Genomic DNA, 23,919 nt, shown 5'->3' on the forward strand with positions numbered 1-23,919 from the left:
TCATTTGTGAACATTTACCCTATAAAAACTCTGTACTAAGTGCCATTTACACACACACACACAACATTGAACCAAGTAAACATTATCTTTGTCCTGTTTACTCTATACAAACTCTGTACTAGGTGCCATTTACACACACACACTGAACCAAATAAACATTATCTTTGTCCTTGTGGAACTTACAATCTACTGCATGAGCAAGATGTGAACAATAATGAAATTTACAATATGAGGCAAAGTAAGAATGTTTTGTTATGGACAAGAGCAGGCTACAGTGAAAGAGGTAAATGAGGTATACAAAGAAGTGAGAGTTAAGCTATTGACAAGTTGGGACAGAGGGAAGAGCATTATTTTCAGAAGACATTTAAGGTGTTCGGAGACATGGAAGAGTTTAGAACCATGATGACATTGTGGCCACAGTGGCTGGAAGATAGAGAACAACGGAGTCATGGCTCTCTTCCTCAAAGAAAATCTAGCAGGGGAAGGATAAGTCAGTAAACACCAATACAACATGTTCAGAGAAAAGTTAGTGAAGCAGATTACTGAGCAGACTGCTCTTGCACCAGAACACGCCGGATGTTTGAGGGCCAGAGGCACAAGTCTGGTGCAGAAATTGATGGCCAGAGCTCATCCTAGGGAATGCAATCCACTAGCCCAAGATTGCTAGTCTCAAAGGAAAATTGTATCACTTGTGCTGAGCAGTCCCTGACTGAAGTCTTGACCTTGAGAAGCAGTCTAACAGTGTCTATGGGCTCTCAGTTATAAGGGCACTAATCTCCTTCACCAGGACTTGTCCTTGTCACCCAGTGATCTCTCAAAAGGCCCCTCCACCTAATACCATCACTTTGAGCTTAGCGCTTCAGCATAATAATTTGGGCCCACCGTTGAGAAGTGGATACGGCTGCAAACATTCACAGTAGAAAACCTCCTGAACTAAAAAAAGAAATAATAATAAATTAATTATAATTCTTCACCAAACTTGCCTCAATGTAACCAAAGAATTTCTTAAGTCATGCTATGTGGTAGAAGTAGGACAGTTTTTTTTTCCTCTCACCCCCCTTGATACCAAATAAATTGCAAATACCCATTTTAGAGCTGAAGCTGTGTCAATTACTTTCCAGGTGACAGTGCTTATGGTACCCTGTCCTGTCCATGTTGCTGTTATACACACGGGAAATACTGACTGAATGTGTATTTCAAGTAGCCTCTTAAGGATTGTTAAAAGCGCAAATGTACATGGCAGTTCTTCACTGCCACTGGCCACCACTCCAGCAGCTCCATTCTTACTCAGAAAATGCTCATGGCAGGACATGGGCAGCTAGCTTCAGCCCAGGGACCATGATGCCTGAGTCTGATTGAGTCCTGGTGTCACCAGCACTAGCAGAGTTCTTGGAATGTTCCCATATTCTGCCCAGTGAGACAGAGGCAAAGTTTGCTTGCCTATAAATGTGAGAGTACTGGCAAGGCCATAAAGATATCCATTTGAAGAAAAGCTTTTTCCTTGGCTTCTGAGTCCAACACGGTGACAGGGAGAGGAAGAGAGAGTGCAAGTGAGCTCCTGTCGGGTCTTAAGGGAGCAACTGCCTGCCTCAGAATGGTAGAGCAGAAAAGTGAGATATGCCTCCACCGCATTACAAAGCCCTGACCTAATCCAACCTGAAAGTGTCTTCATTCAGGCTTCATTCAGGCTTCCTACACATGAGACACAACACGTTACCTATCCCTTAGATTGCTTTCAGTTTATTCTTCTGCTTCTTGCAACCAAAACTGGCTACAAGGTTGGTGGACTGATTGATCACATGATGCTGTGTAAAAAAAGTAAAAGCTGTTTCCTCACATGCAGAATTTCAGGATTCCTACACAAGTTTGTGAGAACTCTGCTCTGATTATTAATAAATTGAGAGAGAATGTATTTGTGTTGAGAATTGGGATTCTATAGCACAAACATGAAATTGGTGGTAAAATCTTGTTGACATTCAATATGGTGTCTGTGCAACTTCTGTATAAATAATAGGACTCTTTTTAGCCAGAAGTGGAAATAGAAGTGAAAAATGTGTGAATATCTAAATTGGACAGCCATGCAAAACTCTCATTTGGCACACTATTGCTCTAATTCTTTTTAGTTTATTTGGTTTTAATTTCTATCAAAATCCAATTTCATTCAGTATATCATTGTTAGATCTGGTATATAGATATATGCTAGTTAGGAAAATCTTACTTTGGAATATACTTTCAGTTCAGTCAAATGTTAAGTAGATGGTTTTTTGCCTACATGCAGGCCCTTTTTTTGCATTCCATGTAAAAAAGCAATACTATCTTTTCTTTTTACTTTGGAAGTCTCAGAAGAGATAAGGTAAAGGCTTTATTGTCTGAAATTGGTCTTTTTCTTGGGTTCACTTAAAACATAGCTTTATTCACATCTGAGATCCCTTCAGAATAAACAGTATCCGCATTTCTTTGTTAAGACATAGCCTGTCAATCTGAGAAGAAAGGAGAATCTTGTTGCAGTTGCTGGCTTCTCATAGTATACCATCTGTAGCGATTCCACGGAAGATTAGTAACTCTAGCTCAATTTAAAACTTGAAATTTCATCGAATGCTTCAAAATAGAATCTGGTACGGTTTAAAAAGAAAGATTCATGGTTTATGAATTAAATAAAAGCAGCATATTAAGAGTTTAGAACAATAGATACAGCAGCATTGTTTTTGAAGCTTTCAGATAATTTCTTCGCTTTTCATTTGTATAAAGTATAGCAGCAGGAAGAAGGAAGATTTTCCCATTCTGCCTATTGATATTATATTTAGGATAAAATTATGGTTTTATACTGCTGTCTCAATGCAGTTCCTAATCCCCACTGGGTACCTCATTAAAATCTCAATAAATTCTGATGAAAGGGATGGACTATTTAGAGTCTTTTCCCCCCAAATTGACTTCATTTTTGCTAATCATGTCAGAATTTATCTTTTTATTATCTACATGCAGGCCCCACAGGTACAAGTTAAATACTAATAATACATTATTGTTCATTTCCTTCCCCCAAATCTACCAATTTTCTAGTGCTAAGTACAGTAGTTCTCTAAAGACCTATCTGGGTTCAAAAATAGTCTCCTCTGAACAATACACATGTACATAATCCATCTTTATCAATATTTACTAAATGTTACTTTATATTGGCTTATATTAAATACTGGATTTGCTACTTCAAACCATCTCAAAACAATAATTCTACATTATCATACAATTAGTCCAACCAAAAAACAAGTTTTCCTTACAGTGCTGGGCTGAGGGTATAATCTCATCATTTTAAACAATCTGTAAAAGACAAAATGTGCTTGAATATTTATTAACCCCCATTAGAAAATCCATAACATATACACTTATTTCAAATATTATATGCCTGTGTATAAGTTTATTACCCTAATTTTCTTTGTTAGGGGAAATATTATTTGCTGTCAAATTTTTTTGCTTGAAATTATACTTACAGTTTAAGCAAGTCATTATTACTTGAGATGAACAATTTCTGAAATTATATTTGTCAATTCATACATTTCTTTACTTTGTCATTTATTTACTTAAGCATTAAATTCTTTAAAAAAAAAAAAAAACAGGCTCTGTCGTAGGAAACATGCATCTTACCAGATTCATGGATAACCTTGGGTGTGTGCTAGCTCCAGTAAACTGCATTTGTGAAGTACTAGGGTAAGAAGATTCCATATTGCTTACATTATATCCTGTTTCTGAATTTCTGGAAATGTGAGAACTTTATATCCATTGCTTAAAATTGATCTACTTGAAATTACAGCCTATTTCTGAATTTTTGGAAATGAAGAGGACCAACAAAAAGAAAGGGTCATTTTGGTTGTAAATGAACCAATACATATTAAAAATATTATTCAAAAGGGCAAATATCATCTCTTCTCTCTGATATAAAATAACCTTCATGCAAAATACAAAACAGATATATAAAAACACATACATATATTCTTATGGATGAATTTTAAAATGGGGAGTAGAACACAGAAAAATGAAGATAAGTTGTGGTATGCCTTTTTTACTTCTGAATAAAAGGTGGACTCTCAATGAATCACTTATATATACCTTGACAGTATGATATTGGATTTTGTACATTTGTCTATACCTAAAATGCCATGATACACTTAAGTAGCAGAATGCTAAATTTGTACCTGGCACTTAAGGACTATACTATTTTAATAATATGGATAGAAATGGAGGGAGGGGAAATTGGAAAGGGAAAAAGTGGAGGGGAAGGGAAGAATTCCTAAACCTACAAACTTGTATCATGGAAAATCACAATAAAAAATGTATAAAAACAGAATCCCTAAGCTTTAATTAAACAACAATAAAGATATCATCATTGCTGGAATTTGTTTTTTTTTTAAGTATTAGCTTTTATTGAAAATGTTTTTTTTAACATTGTTGAAGATTCTGAAGACTGTGCAAATTTTATGTTTACACAGTTTAGTTTATCCAGAGATTTCTCTGCTTATAAATCAGTAAGTTACCCAGATTTTCCATGTCACTTTCAAAGAAAGATTCAACAAGTAATTTGTGTATGCTATATGATAATGCTACTTATAAATGTCTAATCACCTTTGAAATAAACAGGGAGAAAACAGAACTATGGAATAACCAAGAAATGCTTATTTTGATTCAGCACTGCCTTGCAATGAACACAAAAACATGCTTTTGACTCTGTTCCTAGGCCTGAGCTAGACGTTGTTAATGAATTATTTCCCATTTTTCCCTTTTAGCATATAAATAGAATTCCAGTCTTTCTAAGGTTGTACTGTAGGATGCCATCAGCATCCCAGCTTGCCCACAGGACACAGTCTGTGATAGCTAGTGCTAAAAAGGATTGAGGACATTTTCTCAAGTCTATTTTTTCAGCACCCCAAGACCACTTGCCTTGCTCTGTGTTTATCAGTCTTGACCAATGAATTTTCTGTCTCTATACGTTTGTTTCCTGATCATCCCTTACACTATAACAATGTACAGTGAAACAACAGGTTTTTATTCAATATATGGGAACGTTATTCGATCCATTAGAAACAAAGGGGAGCCAGTCAAACTTTAATTCTCCAATGTGCAGGATGCAACTGAACCATTGTAGTGGTCACTATTATTCTCTTTTTATTTGGGCACTCACTTTGATAAGTCAGTTTCCACCAACAAATGAAAAATAAACAGGCCTGTTTAAAAACTAATGGTCAAAAAACCACACAAACAAGCAAAATAAAGAGAAAAAGTAGTGATCAGTTCATTTCTGGATTGCTTCCACAGTGACTTTTGTATTTTCAAGATAAAATCTCTTCAGCCTGGGTCGCACCATGAGAAAATAGGAAGCAAGGCCCCATCATCCTAATGCGGACATATAACATGAAGAAGAATAAAACATTGTTGTTAAAGTAACTGAGATCAGACTCCTGTGATCCATTCTCTGTGGTCTGCTGGCATCCCTGCATGTAATGAGTACAAGGAAAGAGTCCATGAGGTGACTTGCCAGTACAGGTACTAATATCACCAGGGATTTGTTGGTGTGAGATTCGACAAGGAAATAAAAAGCCTATTTCCTTTTCAAACAGCATCCATTGCATGACCTGATATTGATTTAGTAATAACTTTGGGGCAAGAAAAATGATCTGCATTAAAAATACACTGAAAAGTAGCCAGAGTTGTAGCACAGTGGGTACAGCCACCAGCTGCAACACTGGCACTCCATATAGGTGCTGATTCCTGTCCCAGTTGCTCCACTTCCAATCCAGCTTGCTGACAATTGCCTGGGAAAACAGCAGTAGAAGATGGTCCAAGAGAGTGGGTCCTTGCCACTCACATGGGGGATGCAAATGAAGGTCTGGTTTTTGTTTGGTTTAGCTCTGACTGTTTTGGTTATCTGGGCAGTGAACCAGCAGGTCAAAGATTTGCTCTCTCTCTTCCTACCTCCCTTCATCTCTCTCTTCATCTCTTCTTTCCTCTCTCCCTCCTTCTCTTTCTCTTTGTATAATTCTTTCAAATAAATAATCTTTGTTAAAAACTACACTAAACTCTTTAATAAAATTGTACCATGAATTTATCCAGAAAAGCATAATCTGTTATTTCAATATTCTAGGAAAGTCCAAATATAAACATTTTCATGTTTAGACTTTAAAATCATCTAACTCACTTATTTTCTACAGTGTTGATACATAGCTTCATAGTGACATACCTTTTTTATAACCAATTTTTGGTATCATAGCACTTTCTAATTCAAAAGAATTTTAACAAATATTGAGTGTTGCTGGGAGTTAATGTGTGTATTATATTTAATTGTATCATTTTGGCTAACTTGAGTTATATGCAATGAATGTTAACTAATTTTCTTGAAAGCTGGCAGCTTTTGACAGGTAGATATTTAGCACCAACCCAATGCATGAATTATTCATTTAGTCTCTTATGGATTGACAGTTCTGTGGCACACTCAGACATTTTGCAATTTTTACTCCTTTAATGTGATCGTCTGTAGTGAGCTGGGAATTAATATCCTTGAGTATTTAATGACAAACCCAAATTTGCTTTTTACTTAAATGTTCTCTTCCATGCTTTTGCCTGTCAGGTATGTGATTATTTCTTTCTTTTTTTTTTTATTATTTAACTTCATTAATTACATTGTATTATGTGACACAGTTACATAGATACTTGGGTTCTCCCACCCCTCCCCAAACCCTCCCACCATGGTGGATTCCTCCACCTTGTTGCATAACCACAGCTCAAGTTCAGTTGAGATTCCCCCATTGCAAGCATATACCAAACATAGAGTCCAGCATCTTATTGTCCAGTCAAGTTCAACTGCTTCTTAGGAATACCCTCTCTGGTCTGAAGACAGAGCTAGCAGAGCATTATCCCAGTCAATTGAAAGCTCCAACATACCATCAGCAAAAATTTACATCATTATGGAATTAATTGACATAGTAATGAGTAACCAATATGTTAAAAGTAAATGCGAGTTCCCAGCCACCTTCTGTGACCACCTCACCTATACTTCAATTTAGTTTATACACAACATATAACATTCAAAACATAACATGTTATACATAACATCATATCATCTTAAATTAAGGCAAACATGTGGTATTTAACCTTTTGGGATTGGCTCATTTCCCTTAGCATTATGGTTTCCAGTTTGGCCCATTTGGCCACAAAGAACTGCATTTTGTTTTTTTTAATAGCTGAGTAGTATTCCATGGAGTAGATGAACCATAGCTTTCTTATCCAATCCTCTGTTGATGGGCATTTTGGTTGCTTCCATGTTTTTGCAATTACTGATTGTGCTGCTATGAGCATAGGAGTGCATGTTGGTTTCTCATAAAACAAGTGTTCTGGATATATTCCTAGGAGTGCTATTGCTGGATCATACGGTATGTTGAATTTGAGTTGTTTGAATATTCTCCATACTGATTTCCATAGAGGCTGTACCAGCCTGCAGCCCCACCAGCAGTGGAGTAGGGATCCCTTTTCCCCGCAACCTCGCCAACAAGTGTTGTTGGTGCTTTTATTCATGTGGGCCAGTCTTACTGGCGTTAGGTGGTACCTCATTGATGTTTTAATTTGGATTTCCCTTATTGCCAGGGAACTTGAGCATTTTTTCATATGTTTATTTGCCATTTGGGTTTGTTCCTTTGTGAAGTGTTTGCCCATTTCCCATGCCCATTTCTTGAGTGGCTTGTTTGTTTTGACATTTTGGTTGTTTTGTAGCTCTTTGTATATTCTGGAGATCAGCCCTCTATCACCTATGTCGTGTGCGAAGATCTTCTCCCATTCTGTGGGTTGCCTTTTTACTTTGTTGATTGTTTCTCTAGCTGTACAGAAGCTTCTTAGTTTGATGAGGTCCCATTTGTTTATTTTGGTCTCGATTTCTACTGCATTTGGAGTCTTTTTTAGGAAGTGAGGGCCTACCCCTAAGTGTTCCAGTGTGTTTCCAACATTTTCTTCCAGTGATTATTTCTTTACCAGATAATATTGCTATGACATCATTTTTTCTATATCTCAGTTCACTTACATTTTCATCTTTTTCCACACTCATTATTTGCACTTCAAAAACTTGTATGTTGTATCATACTGCAATATTCATAAACAAATTATAAGTAACAGATCTCAAAATACAAGTTATATGTCATATATAAAGTAAATTCAGTCACATAAGCTGTTATAGGATTGGGGGCTTTCACAGAAATTATGACACTGTGTGGGACACCAGCATCCCATCTGAGAAATCCCGTGCATTCAATTTCCCAAGGCTTACCTTGGGACATCATAAATGCATCAAGTCTGCATCCTATGTGTATTGTCAATCCATGACTTTGGGACTTAAATATTTGCTTGAATTAGGAGTCAACACCTTTCAAACAATAAAAGATATGTAGGTATCACAAAATTATGAGCAATTTGGTTCTTATGTTAACTCCAAGTTCTGTTTTCCTCTGAGAACTTGGTGAACCGTTTAGTGAGGAGAAATTCAGAGCGGGGGGAGGTTTTTTTGGTGCACCAGCCGGGATCCTTTTGGGAACACCTAAGTCCCTGCCGCACTTCCAATACTAGCTTCTTGCTACCATGTGCTGTGAGGGGCAACTGGTGGCTCATGTGGTGCCGCTCATGTGGGAGACCTGGAATGAATTCCTTGTTTCTGATTTCATACTGGCCCAGGTCCAGCTGTTGCAGGCATTTGGGGAGTGAACCTGTTGGTGTAAAACTCTGTGTTTGTCAGTCTCCATGTATGTGTATCTGCCTGTCTTTCTGTCTCTTTAATAGATAAAAATAAATTTTAAGTGACTGATAAATTTTATTACCTTCGTTCCTACAAATTTATTTTTAATTCTTTTCTTTATGGTTGACTTCTCTTTTGACATTGTTCAATGCCCCATTAGCCTTATTGGATTCAGTACTCCCTAAAATGTACCCAACAAAATAATTTCAGAAGGTCCTCATTCACTGTGATGATTGGAACTCACACGTTAAGTCCATAGTCTTTCTTGAAATATTAATAAGAATGCTGTTGCTTTGATTTGAACATGGTTGTCTTCTCTGAAACTCACATTGAAATCTTACTGCCTTTGCAGTGGTGGTTCGAGTAACCTTGGAAGATTAGCTCTTTAAGAGGAATCCATATCTGTTTGTTGGAATAAGTTCTTACCGGTGAAGAACTAGGTTACTTTCCAAGAGTGGGTTGTTATAAAGTGAGGTTACCTTGGTATTACCTCTGTTTTACAGACAGTGACTTGCTCAGTTTCTTTCAGGGGTTAGAGCACCCCTCACCAGAAGCGAAGCACCTGCTAGCATAACGCTCTTGAATTTCCCAGTCAGAAGTCAGGACTCTCTTTCTTTATAATTCATCCAGCCCCTAGTAATCTGTTGGATCAGCAGAAAATGCACGAAGATAACGGATTTTCCTATATTAAATATCTTCTAGATAGAAAGAAAATGCTAATCTATTTACTCCTGGATTTTTTTTCCTTCTCTTTCCCCTCTTACAGTTAGTTCTCTGTCTTTGAGCTGTGTTGACAGTAGTTGAAGCTGTTATTTTTGCCGCAGTGGTTATCTTGTTGTTTTCCAGCTTTGCGTTTGATTGAAAGGATTTCTCTGTAACTTTTGATTCTGAAATATTTTCTGTCATGCCAATCAACACTACCCTGTCTCATCTGCTACAGTTCTGAATCTTGTTTCGTTTTTCACAATGTTTATGTAAAACCAGCAGTAACACAACACACACACAAAAAAAACATTAGCAGAAGAAATGAGAATTGAGAGAACTAAAATGAATTGTCTCAATGTGATCAAATACAGCATTGATGTTTTAAGTCAATCTTTTATTTACCCATACTTTAAGTCTATAAAAATAGGCTAAAATTAATTCCAGGAAGATAAATTACTTGCATTTTAATATAATGTTATGATGAAATCAACTTATGAATGCAGGTTATGATGCACAGTGATGAAACACATCCTTATACATTGGCAGTTCCACTGAGGTGGTACTTTCAGTGCTGCTACTATGAATTACTTGGACAGAATAAGAATTGTTGGGAGCCAATCCCCTGATTTTACATATTACTAAGTAATAATACATAAATAATAAATCTCTAAACACTCACCAAATAGGACATCAATTTCAGCTTTGTTCTTTTCTTTCTGGATCCCAGCATTTTCTGGCATGGTAGCCTACCTTAACTCATAGTGGGTAGATTATTTAACAGAAATAAAAAAAGAATAGGAGGTTGTGCTTTCAAAATGGCTGTCTAGACTAGGATCATTTCAATAGTACTCTCCCTAAAATAATCCTTTAATATTCATGCTAAATGTGTTCCCACAGACGGCAAGCCTGCTGGCTGCAGTGAAATTAAATTTCTTAGAAATAAAATGTTTGGGGCATTTTACAGCTTTATTTCTGATAAAACTTCGTTTTTAGTTGTTATCTTACTGTCTATTTTCTGCCATTCAGTTTCTGAGAACTCTGGATATGCATAGTGTGTAGCAGCCATCCGTGCATGTAGGACTTAAAGGATATATTTTGAGAGTCTCCATATGTTTTTACTGGCAGTGCACATAGGAATAATGCTAATAAACAAGACACACAAGTTTTCTCTTAGGAGTTTAATAATCTACAATATGATTTTTTTTACTTTTCTGTGAAACTTGTAAAGAAATTAAAAAGCACCTTTCATTTCCTTCAGCTTTTATATTTTATGTTTAGACAGTTTCAGGGAGATGTCTTTATTCAGTTTTAAAAAGAACAAAACGTAGAATGTATTGGTTCTACTTTAAAAAGATTAATTTTATTGCAGTCATAATGCATGTGGTGTAAGTTACTGTACTAAGTAGATATTATTATTTTATGAGAAATAAAAATTTTCCTAAACATGTAACTGAACAACGTGTTGACATCATCCATTTGCAATGGTGTAATAATAACACGCAGCTAGCAAAAATATCTAACCATTTATTCCTTTGGAGGTTTTGGATTTCACATTCTATTGTCCAATTGTTAGAAGTAATCTTGCCTTTTAACCATGTTCAAATTACTGGCAATTCTATCCCTTTGAAAGAAAACTATCCAGGCATCATGTCATTTTGGACCTGAAAGTAATCTTAAATGCCATGTTATCCACAGTCTCTTATAAAGTTGATTTAGGAAACAGAAGCCAGAAATGTGACACGGCCTATCTGAGCAACTGCTAATAGCAGTACTTGGGAAAGGTGTGGGACTGGAGCTAAATTCAGGATGCATCCCTGACATGGACCATCCTTCTTTTTCTTTTTGTTAGCAATAAGTCTAACTTCTTTGTGGTGGTTTGTTAATTGTTAAAATTGCTAAACAATTTAATTTACTTACTTATTTATTTATTTCTTATTTAAGCCAGGGTACGGACTGGCACCCATATGGGATCCCGGGCATGCATGTCAAGGATTTAGTCACTTAGGGTATTGTGCCAGGCCCAACCATTTAATTTTTGCAAAAATCAGAAGGAAGGTTGTGATGCTTCCTTTCTACATTTTGCTCAGCTTATTTTTTGATAAGCCTAGAAAGTCGATATTTATAAACTGTATTTACAACATATGAATTGAGTGGGCTTTCTATGGATGGTTAGTAATAGAATTAGGTCTGAATGGTTTGAATATTAGCTGTATTCCCAGCTACCATTGTTATACATATTGCAGGATTATCAAACAGCAATTTTGCGAATGAAAGTTAGTAGTAAATCCCTTTGTGAGTTGAGACTTTCCTAATTTATTTAGTATTCTTTGCTTTTGCCTTACAGCTAATGTAGTGTTTGTGACTGCCAATCACATTGTAGGCTTCTGGCTGTCTTATGGGGACAATGGGGAATAAAGTATGTCTCTACTCTTCCACTCAATTTATATGAGTTGGCAGAGCCATGTTCCTAAGGGTCATTGATCAAATATTTTAATCCGTACTTCAATAAATCAGTGTTTCTCTTTTGCAATTCACATTATTATACTCTCATAACATTATAATTATCAAAATGTTATATTCTAACAGAATAAATAAAAATGATATTTGTAGCTTTATTTCTGCTTAGGCATGATTACATGTGATGAATTATAAAATTGGCACAAGTGCTGATTTTTAATGCACAGGGAATGCAAAGTAAGAAGTGAGAACCAGAGTCAATGGCATAAATTTGGGTGACCCCTTATTCTAGAACATCATGGATGAAAATCGGGTCCTAGAAATCAGTTTCCAAGATCAGAGGTAGGAAGGTGAGTCCAAAACAAGTCATAATCTGGTAAGAGGAAGAACCATATGTGAAATGGAGTTACAGCAAAAAGGTGGAGGGGCCTAAGTTAAGAAGCAAGGAAGTAGAGGACATGAGATGTTCAAATGTCTTCAAACTTCAAGCTGCAACAGAATAACATGGAAAGTCTGTTATAACTGTTTTATTATGTCCTCTTTAGGACTTCTGCTTGGGTCCATCTGGAATGGGACTGAGAATTTGTATTTCTGACACATTCCTAATTGATGCCCATGTCCTACCCTGGTGATCACACTTTGAAAAAATTCTTGGTCCAAATGAATTCCAGCGATAAGTGAAACTGCGTTCAGTAACTGTTCATAAGCTTCCAAGAAAATAGACTTGGTGAGCTTAGTAATTTTCATTTTTTAAAAGATTTATTTATTTACTTGGAAATTAGAGTTACAGATGAAGTGAGAGACAAAAAGAGAGCTTCCATCTTCCAGTTCACTCTCCAACCTCGCTTCCACAGCCGGGGCTGGGCCAGGCTGAAGCCACGAGCTAGGGGCTTAATTTGGGTCTCTCATGTTGAAGGCCCAGGCTCAAGCAATTGTGCCATCCTCGACTGCTTTCTCAGTCCATTAGCAGGGAGCTGGATTAGTAGTGAAGCACCAAGGATTCAAACTGGTGTTGAAATGAAATGCCAGTGTCTTAGGCAGCACCTTTACACGCTACCACAACACCAACCCCAAGAGGAATTTTCTTATGGACTGGGAAAGTGCTAGAAAAATATATTTTTTTCTTTTTTTGTTTTAATTTTTATGGGTCAAATTCATGCTTCAGAGTTTACAAGGATGTAAACCTCCTTCTGTGTTAAAATGCAAAATAATTCTTTATATTCTTGCCACATAAACAACCACAGAAATTATTCCCTGCCTACAAAAACATGATTTCTTTCTTATCTTTGTGGTTCTACAGCCCATCCAGTGCTCTGGTTCAGTTTGTGTGCTCTTAAAGTACACTGGCCTGGGGTCAAATACTGATTCTTTCACTAACTTTGTTCCTTGTGGTCATAAGTTTCTTAAACTCTCAGATCTGTGTACATACAGCAGGGATGTTATCAATTGCCTAGTATTGTGAAGATGAAATGATATAGTGGCTCTAAACCAATTGTTGGAGGACCTGGAACATAGCAGTTACTCCATAAGTGTTAGCTGACATTGGAATACTGAAGTTCAGGAATATGGCTGTATACGTGATATTTTGGTTATAATCTCAGGTTAATTGGACAGTGTATGGTTTGCGTCTGTAATTCACTGCAACTCTTCTTTTAAAAATAAGAGAATTGGCATGAAGCTATGAAGTATATGCAAAGAATGGGATTTAAAAGTCAAAGTAGATTACAGATAGCAAGAACCTAACATTGATATAGCAAATTTCAGAGTAAGCAGGAAGATAATCTTCTATGCCACAATGGTTAAAGACATTGACTCTGCAACCAGTAGCCAGGCTTTATACTCTGACTAACTGTGATTTTGAGCCAGTGATTTGAGCTCTCTGTTCCCCAGAATCTTCATGTATCAAGTGATGACAATAACTCCCTTCTTAGTGAGTTGTTGTAAGTAGAAATGCATGGTCACATATAAACATTCACACCCCATGCATCATATATGAGTATATAAAACCATTAGACACTAAAAAGGAAACATGCAAAGCTCTTAGAACAGTACATGGCACAAAATAATCACTGTAGAATTGTTTATTATTTATAATATTTAATTTTGCATACTGTAGAAGAATTTGTTTCTAAGAAAAATAAATCAGAAGACCTGCAATTTTCCCTTTCTAGTTCAATGTTGCATTCACAGAGTATGGCAGAGATCTGAAGTCAGTGTGCCGAACGGAAACGAATTTCTGTCTTAATTAAAACACATTTAGATGGAAAACTCATCTCTCTACTGCCTCTAAAGCCCTCTTGAAAATGCATTTGGCATTTCAGTTATAAGCAAAGTTAATTCTCTTAAAGCAGTTTAGCTTTTAAGGATATTCCAGGGGAAAAAAAAGGAATTTCATTTGTATTTGAAAGAATTTCTAAAAGTGTTTTTTTTTTTGAGGGATTTTGTTGATTTTGTTACTGACAATTTCTGTGTTGTTCCCCCTCCATTTGTTGTCTTTTTACCTTCCTCTAAATCTGACATTTTAAAAATATTTAGTTATTGGAAAGACAGTTACAGGGTGGAGGAGGGGACGATGGGAGCAGAGAGCGAATCTTCCACTTGCTAGTTTGTTTCTCAACTGACCACAGTGGCTAGGCCTAGGCTGGACCAAAGTCATGAGCCAGGACCCACATCTAGGTCTCCTAAGTGATGGACAGGGAGCCAGGCCATGGGGACCTTTCCTGCACCTCTGTTTTCCCAGAAATGGAGTAGCTGGGACCTGAACCAGTGCTTAGATACAAGACTGCCAGTGTTGCAGGTGGTACCACTACAACAGTTCCCACATGTAGTATTACTGACCACTGTGTCCCTGAAATTATCCCTTTCACAGGCAGCCTGACTCAGTCGTGGCTCACCACTCAACCTTTATTTCCCTGATTTCCCCTAGATCTCCTTTCATCATCTGCCCTTCCTAGACCTGTCCACCAGAAACTCTTGTTCGTCCTCAGGCTGTGTCCTCCTGAGGAGTCGCTGATTAGCCCAAGCTGCTGCTTCCCTCACTGTGGGGAGGTGTCACATTCATTCCATTCTTCCAGTTCAAGTCTATGCTGATCCTCAAGCCTCCTAAGATTCCCACCCGCTTGAATGAGAAATTCACCACATCTAAATGGAATGTGTGTTTGTTCTGGCATGTTCCTCCTTGCAGTAAGCCTGTGTATCAGCAACAGTGCGCTGGGCTGAGTTGTTGTGCTTCACATGATGCTGCTGTCTCTGACGCACCCCTTTGCATTCCTTTCTTAACTACTCAAAAGTCCCTTTTGATTTTGCTCCCCTGCTGTGACCTCCCTGCTATCTGCCTGTGCAGATCATACCCTTATTATTTTGTAGTTACCTCCTAGGAGACATACCCATTGCAAACACTATCCTTCCAGTTCATCTTTGTGGTACAAGAAGGCTGATCTTTAGTTTCACATTTATCCATTCTAGAACTACTCTGTTTTCACCCTTATCACCCTTATCAAGTACAGACACTTCTGCCTGGTCTTCAGATATTTCCATGATCAGCATTTAAAACCTGTGGCCCATTAATGTCTCACCCAAACCCACTGAGACTCTGCTTAGGAGAGCCTTCCTCCAGCAATTGCAAAAGCACACCTTGTGTTTTCCACCTTGTGGTTCTCCCTGCTTCTGGGGAACCACTATATTCACAGTCTGCAATCTGTATCCCTCTATATTGTGTTCCCATGTGCTGCATGGGTGAACTCTGTTTTCAGGTGTATGGAGACAACAACCCTTTCATGGGGGGAGGGTTTGGGGAGGGATGGGGGGAATCCCAGTACCTATAAAACTGTGTCACATAATACAATGTAATTAATACATTTAAAAAATTATTGAAGTATATCTGAATTGAACATAATATCTGGGACCCTTTGAAACACCTCAGAAAACTATTGAAAGTTACTCCTGGAAGAAGGCAAAGAGAAAACTGCCGATCGCTATACCTGAGGCAGACATTTTAAAATTTAACAGCTTTGCTTTTAGATTTATGATTAGCTTCTATGCATGGTGAGCAGGACCTAATGGCATTTACATAATTGATATGCAGTCTTTTAGAATGAATTTGATTTTGATTAAAATATTAATATAGAGAAGGATATTAAGTATTACTGGAGGTCAAATGATAGCAAAAATTGTGTAAGTATGGCTCAAGGGATAGAAGTCTTAATAATGCTGCAACACATTGCATTCAGAGTCTCTGATAAATAATCGTTGAGAGCTCACCTCAGTCAACCTAGAAAACAAGCCTGTAGCCCCATTTCCGAACAGGCTTTTAGGACAAAGGAGTGGACAAATAGTTTACACAGCTGTATTTTTAGCTTAATATCAAGGGAAGGAAGAAGGGTCCAGTGACAATGTTTTTGGATTCTCAAAGGCCACAGAGCTGGTGGTGTGACTTCATCAACTTTTCGGTACCTATTGCTCTCCCCAGAATTCTCTCTCAGTGTAGGCTGGCTGTACAAGCTGGTAACCACTGAATGAGACTCCCCTCCCACCCCCCAAATGATTTAAATTCCATTACACACAAAAATATATGTGAGTGGCTTTTGTGTTTCACATGCCAATTGCTGTTCATCCCCCATCTCTTATTTTGGGAGACTTAACGGCCACCCTGAGCAGCCTCAGCTTACAGCGGTTTCCATCCGCAAGTATAGCCTCCCCAAAGAGGCACACTGAATTATAGACCTCAAAGTAGACTCTCTGTGGGAGAACACAAACAAACCTCAGCTGTAAGTCAGCTTATGGGGAGGAAAAGAAGACACTAAGTGCCCCAAATCTAAAATACAAGTGAATATTCAGAGATGGAAAAAGGACCCATTGTGCAACGCAGTTCTGGTGCAAACTATGAAGAATTTCCTATTTCAACTTAGTTCTCGCCAACTGGTTACAAATTCAGAATTTCCCACAGCCCCTTAAATTTGGAATTTGCTACAATAGACTAATTTAGAGAATTCAGGAAAGCATTAAGCCTGCGATTAAACTTCTGTTATAAAGAAACAGATACAGATCAGTCAAACCGCGAGACACGTATGGCGAGTACTGGAACTACTCCAGAGTGAAGCCCCTGTTTGCTCTCAGAACTCAGAAGTCTCCTGACATAACTTTGGGTATCACCAAGCACATTGCTTCTCCAAGCCTTGGTATCCAGGGGTTTGATTGAAACTTCCTTAAACTCACATGATTGATTGCATGGTGAATAACATGCTTAACCTTGATTGCTAGCCTCTCCATCTCTGGAGTTTGCAATATCGGGCTAATTTCACTTGTTTCAAACCTGTAACAAGATTATCAAAAAACTGGTCTTTCTGGAGTGATCAGCCCTCATTCTGAAATGCTCTAGGGTCCCACAGTCAATTGTTTATTACCGTAAACTCAGGGAGGGCCTCAGGGGACCACCAACAATAATAATAAAGATATTTCTAACACTTTGGATAGAAACCAGAGAAATTCTTTATTATACTATGCAATAAAATACAGAAAGAATTGGACCTGATTTAAGTAAGAAAATCAAGGGAAAATGTGTGTGTGTGTGCGTGTGTGTGTGTGTGTAATTTTTGTAGCAGAGTTGTCCACAGGAAAATGTTGCTTGATAATACTCACCAAATAAATAATAATTAAGCAGTTTTTTCATTTGCTTTTTTCCATACTCATTTTTTTAATAAGGCTTATAGGATTCTTTCTATGCTAGTCGTTGCAGACAGACTGCTGTCAGTGTATGTTAATCAGTTTCTTAAAAAATCAGTAAGTGCTGTTTGTTCATATTACATAGAAAAAAGGTAAACTGCTGATTTTAATTCCAATTAAAATGAACATGATTTCTGAAATAATTACTAATCTTTGCTTATCAAAATTCTGCCAGATCACTCCTAAAGTATTAGACCTTAAGTCTAGACTTTTGAATAATTTGGGGAGATAGGGATAACAGAAGATATATATGTTTTCTGTTTAACCACAAGCTACCACTTGCTTTTTTAGTTTTAAACCAAATCTATAAATGTTTTAAAATATGATGCATGATAAACTGTTCTTTTTTGGCTTTCCTGTAATTGGAGCAGCATACTAATTCCTACAAGTTGTGACTACTAACAGAGAGCAATCACCTCACAGACTTGTACCGAAAAGATGAGACCATCCAGGTGACAGGAAATGGCCACTTGCAGAGTCCTCGCTTCCCGAACAGCTACCCCAGGAACCTGCTTCTGACGTGGCGGCTCCATTCTCACGAGAAAAGCAGGATACAACTAGCGTTTGACCATCAGTTTGGATTAGAGGAGGCAGAAAATGATATCTGTAGGTAAGTGAAGAAAAATCTACTTGAGGGTACTGTCCCAAAATGAGAGATGGAAAGGACAGATTGAAAGCTTCATGTCTCTTTGGAGGCTTGTGGACCTACTCAGACTGTGCTGCTGAGAGAGCTGTCATTGGTGTGACTCACAGACACTCTGCTCCACAGGCCCATGACTGTCTGCCTCCCAAAGAAGGGTGGAATCTAGAGAGACCTGTTTTTTTTTTTTTTTTTTTTTTCATGCACAAGACAGGCTTTGTGAGCAGAGAAAGGCAGCCAGCATCCCCTATCATCTGCAGCTACTAGCATGGCCTGGTCTTAGCCTGCCCATGGTACAGTGGGCATCAACCACTGCTGGGTTCCAGGAGCTGACACAAGCAGTGGGACCAGCCTCGTTCCCCTAGTACTGACTGAGGAACCCTTCAGGGTTTTACACCATAGTGTTAGAGCTTTCCACATCTACAAGAAGAAAGAGAAAGGAACCCCAAAGCCTTGTCTCCCTCAGATAGATAGGTCTGTTTCCTGTGGTTTCTGGGTCACAAATAGAAGATGAAAGCTGTGCCTGATAATCTTCTTCCTTCATGGTTTATTTTTCAGAGAAATCCTGGGCTTTCAGCTTCTTACTCACCTAATTAGCATGTGTAGGATTTGGGGAGGATTTTCTTTCTGTTTTGTTGTTGTTGTTGTTGTTGTTTTATACTTTACTGCATGCATTGTACTGTATTGCCAGTGAACTACTGAACTGCTAAATCCTTTGCCTTTGAATAAGAAAAAGAGATGCCTCAAATTTGGTTGTCCCTTGTTATATGTTGATTATGCTGGCAGCTTTTATTATGTTGCTATTTTTTCCCCAGAATAACATCAGTGACTCTTTCTAAGACCACAAAGGGTAATGTGTGCCAGCAAGCAGAACTGAATATCTGTATGAAAAAAGTGAATATTCATAAAGGGATTAAATATAAAAGCTGATCTTTTGACTTTTTAACCTTGAAAGAGAGATCTAATCATTTATTCTAGGGAAAAAATATCAAGAAATTCTACTGAAATATTGTTGAAAGTGTTGACGCGGAAGGTACCATGATCTGGTTCTACACATTAGACACTTCTGATACTACATGTGAATGAGTTTTTATCCCTATCAAAGAGTTCTCTTAAAATAGCGAGGTATCCTGTAACTCAATGTAATTCTAACACTGTCTACATGAAGTGAGTGATACATCCTACAAGCTAGGAACTCACTGCTATAGGACTACCCCCTCCCCGACACTGGCCCTGTATTAGATGCCAATTTCAGGTCTCTCTTGTACTTTTGATGAAGAGTGGCAAATCATGGAATCACATATATGCCTCTTCTTTTAGAAGAGCCCATGAAACTCAAAACACTTTACTTATGATCATATGATTAAGAGCTTATTTAAAATCTATTTAACAGAAACAGTCAAATGGAAGAGGTAAATAGGGCAAGGTAATGGAAAGAGTGGCTTCTCAAAGTCTCCCAGTTTCAATCTGACAGCTATTGAAACTCTGTCATTACTAAGTTTTAGGGTAGTTTCAGTATTTTTATGTATAATGGATTACATCAGTGGCCATTGTTGATTGTAGTTAATCTCTAGACCCTCTCCTCTGTACAATTCTAACTTCTATTCCTGCTTTATTCTTTCTGTTGACCAGTCCCCTTCTGAAGCTATAGAGTCAGCTAATTGACATACACTCAAGTATGGCTGAAAGGAATAAATAGCAAACAATGCTCCCTTCACCCCATCACTGACAAATCCCGGAGGCCTTGGGAGTTCTGTGTCAGGAACCAGGACATAGAGCAAATACATGTTTATTATGCCATAATATCACAGAGGGAAATATCACTACTGAACTGGGATTTTGATCCCAGTAGTGAGCATGTTTGAGTATGACCTTGAAAATAGAAGAGAAAGTCAGGTTGGCTTCCTTTTTAAATTTTTCATCAAATCTCATTTCTCAGAATTTATGAAAGATTTGCAGAAGAAAGTAAAGGAGTAAGAGTTGGAAATAGGAGAGGAGTTTGGGAGAGTGTTGGTTAGTGAGTTGGAAAATGGTACTCCCTTGACTTTAGCTTCAGAGTTGAAATTACACTGGTGTTTGAGTTTTTTATATTCTAAATTTAAGCAAAAATGATATGTTGTATTATTAACAAAGTTTCATGTTTACTTCTGCTTTGTGAAGTAAATATAATTTGCACATATTTTGTATAAAATGATGCGCAATTGATTTCCTACCATCTGTTCCAAAGCCTCCTTGATGTTTACATTGTAATGTTTTATTGCTTGAGTAATGATTCTTTTTAGTGCTTTTTACAAGCACTATATAAATGTTTAGAAGTTAATTTATAGGGAACCCAAGAGATACTTGGCTAGCAAACTTACATAAGCCTTCTTGGTTTATCTATAAGGAAACTGAGGCAAAGGATATAAGGGTAAAAGACAAAAAATCTAAAGTCAAAGAAATTCAGACACAGTATCATTGGTTTTTCACCTGATTCAAAATTCTGCCCATTTAATAAGCATTCTCATTTAATAAGACTAGTAAGGCCATATTTTTTCTACTGATTCCTTCTGACAATCATGATGCAATAATATAAGATGAACATGAGTTTTCTGGTGTTGTTTACTCTGAATGGCCACAATTTTGTGCTTGAGTCTAGCAGCTGAAGTCATTTTTGAGACAGAGTTGGAGTAGAGCACTGATGACCAATTTTAACCAAATGAAATTCTTGAGGGTCTGGAAATAGAATGAGTCTCTATAAGATCTAAACTCTGTTCCCCAAAATATCATGTTCTGTGATGGACTGAGGAATGGAATGTTACGGACAGATTGAAAGAATCAAATTATCGTAGTGAAAAACCAAAAAATTTAGGCCTTGGTGGCATTGATCAGTTCTGTGATTCTGTGTTTCTCTGATCCAATACCAAAGACAAACCTGTGGCCCCATGCATATTCACACCCTGGTTTAGCCAGCTCCAAAACTGATTAGCACATACCTTTCCCCAAACTTACATATTTTTCTCTCAGGATACATGTCAGATTTTATGATGTGGTCTCTGCAAAAGATAGTTTTCTAAAAAGAGAATATGGCAAGCCACATTCTATCCATTTCTTAAAAAATTGATGAAAGTAATGGTCTCACCCACTTTTCCCTAATCCATGACCCTTCCCACCATAATCAACTGTGTAAGCATCATCAAAAATAATTTTTATAAAAATTAAGAATGCTGGTTCTGTAAGTGATATAGAACATTTGCTTTATCATAGAAACACAAAATGTCATAGATTCAAAATAAAATTTTGTTTGCAAAGTATTACATAGAAAACATTTGGATATATATATGCTAAGTCACATCTTCTAAAATACATCAAGAAATTAGTTACTAGATAATTTCCAGAAAAATGTCCAGCTTGATGCTCAGAAATTAGTCTGCTTAGATGATTGGTGACCAAAGAATGATCATGCTTGAGTATAAACATACATTTACATATATATATACGCACGTATACTCAAGTTTTATATATATAATCATATATATATATGTCAGAATTCTTTCAGACCAGATGTTAGAGTTTCAATTTAGAAAACAAAAGCCGAAAACTAGTTGTTTAAAAAATAATTCTATATGTTGCAATTTTTCTTCAGCTAAGTAGGTTAATCAGAAATTACATCTTAATTTTTTAATGAAAGTACAAGTTTCAAAAGCTACTGAAATCAAAGCATGACCATTACTGTCCAATATATTCTAGGTATGATTTTGTGGAAGTTGAAGACATATCTGAAACCAGTACTGTTATTAGAGGACGATGGTGTGGACACAAGGAAGTTCCTCCAAGGATAACATCAAGAACAAACCAGATTAAAATAACATTCAAGTCTGATGACTACTTTGTGGCTAAACCTGGATTCAAGATTTATTATTCTTTTGTGGTAAGTAGCTTATGTCCTCTGTATTAAAACCAGACACTACTTTCAGGAAGTATAGAGATAATTTTCTATGATTAAATGCAATGATGTGAGAGGGAGTGAACCTGGTGGCATTGTTTTCTCCTACTCTGTGGCTAAAATGTTTAAACCTTCATTAGCAAAAAATGCCATTTTGAATTTACTATATCAATATTTTGGTGTTGTATTGTGAAAAAAAGTACATAGTGAATGGAAAAGAGAAAATGGTACACAATGAGGGATGTACCTTTAATTCAACTCAAGGAAAGTTGATACATTTGTATCCAAAAAGAAAACCTGTGAGAGTAGAAATAAAGCTAAGAAAAACATTTCCTGTTTTTCTTGGAAAAGTTTTCTGTAAATTTCACCACAGAATAATGTCCTGGTGATTGTAGTTGGAATTGTAACCCAGTTTTGAAAGTGTTTGTATTATAATCATGAAATATCAGGGTTGGTCAACAATTCAAATCGAAAGTCCCACTCAGGATAGAAGAGTACAACTTCTGTTGAACAAACCATGCTTATTTTCAGTCTCACCTCTGCTTAAGCGTCTTCGGAATAATTTCCAGCCTTAACTGGTTGACCATTAAAAAATGCCCAAAGTTACATTGAGCCGAATCTACATTGTAAATTGATTGTCACAGATGAATCACAGATATGCATATACCTTCTTCACTAATTCATCAACAACACAATTATTAAGTTCTGACAGATCTTCTGTTAGATGTAATAAAGATACTTTGATTAACTGAACAAAATTACCCTGTGAACTTCTGAAATTTTTCATAAATTGAAATGATAAAAAATAATGAGTAATAAGTCAGAAGAACTAGGTGCTGTAGAATAAATCTATAGAAGCACTGGGAATAACTTTGCTTGTGTGTTGTCTTAATTATTCCACCTTTCAACTCTTCAAAGATATTGGACAATTTTTACTCTCTCAGTCTGCCTCAGTCCCTTTTCTAAGAGTGGATACCGAAATAGAACACATAAGTAAAAGCTGTCTTGATTTGTGGGGATTGCTCTTCCCTTAAGAATTAAACTTAAGATCAGAAAAATAATGCATTTAGACAATCTAATATTTCTTGCATTATGATGAGTTATTAAGCACTAAGTAAATTCTACATCAGAATATTGTAAGTGGAAAGTCGTATGCCATGACACAGGCTCCAGTTTTAATTTCACAGTAATCCATCAAGCATTATTTACATTATTGCAAACTCCAATAACACTGCATAGCAATAAAATTGAAGTATGAACTTTTGATTTCTTTGTTTTTGTACCTTTAAGTATGCACAGGAATGCATCTGTTCGCAATTGTTCCTGGACAAAACAGGTTTGACAAGTTAGAGTGGAAAAAAATAGGCTTAATGAAGGATCTTGTCTCCCTTAAAATATCGAGGACTGTTAGTGTTAATATATTCGTGGCTCTTTGTGACTAACCTGAACAACCCGGAAGTCACAATTATCCACAATGTATTTAAGGCAGAACAGCTCCTGTTGTGGAATGTAACAGAAATACAGATTTAAAGAAGAATAGATAATAATGATGATAAGAATATACTCCGTCTGCCTTTCCAATAAAAATAAAATAAATCTTAAAAGAATATACTCTGAGAAGTATCATAGGCAATTTCTTTGCTTGTGTACATATGCAGTGTACTTATATAACTTAGATGATATATGCCAGTAATCACATAGTTTGTAATGCAG

The 23,919-nt window shown here is 36.8% G+C and overlaps 1 protein-coding gene across 2 annotated transcripts in view; it reads left to right on the forward strand.

The window, feature by feature from the left end:
- The window catches only part of PDGFD (platelet derived growth factor D), a 230,184-nt gene that overhangs the window by 132,747 nt on the left and 73,518 nt on the right, over positions 1-23,919 (forward strand). Inside the window, exons 2-3 of one of the 2 annotated variants that reach the window (XM_004585023.3) lie at positions 18,065-18,251; positions 22,011-22,191. In XM_004585023.3, coding sequence (XP_004585080.2) covers positions 18,065-18,251; positions 22,011-22,191 — 368 coding nt within the window. Of the gene's footprint in view, positions 1-18,046; positions 18,252-22,010; positions 22,192-23,919 lie in introns of both variants that reach the window. The other variant, XM_004585022.3, reaches the window with a different exon arrangement.

Source organism: Ochotona princeps, chromosome 4 (assembly GCF_030435755.1).
Source record: "Ochotona princeps isolate mOchPri1 chromosome 4, mOchPri1.hap1, whole genome shotgun sequence".
Taxonomy (NCBI): Eukaryota; Metazoa; Chordata; class Mammalia; order Lagomorpha; family Ochotonidae; genus Ochotona; species Ochotona princeps.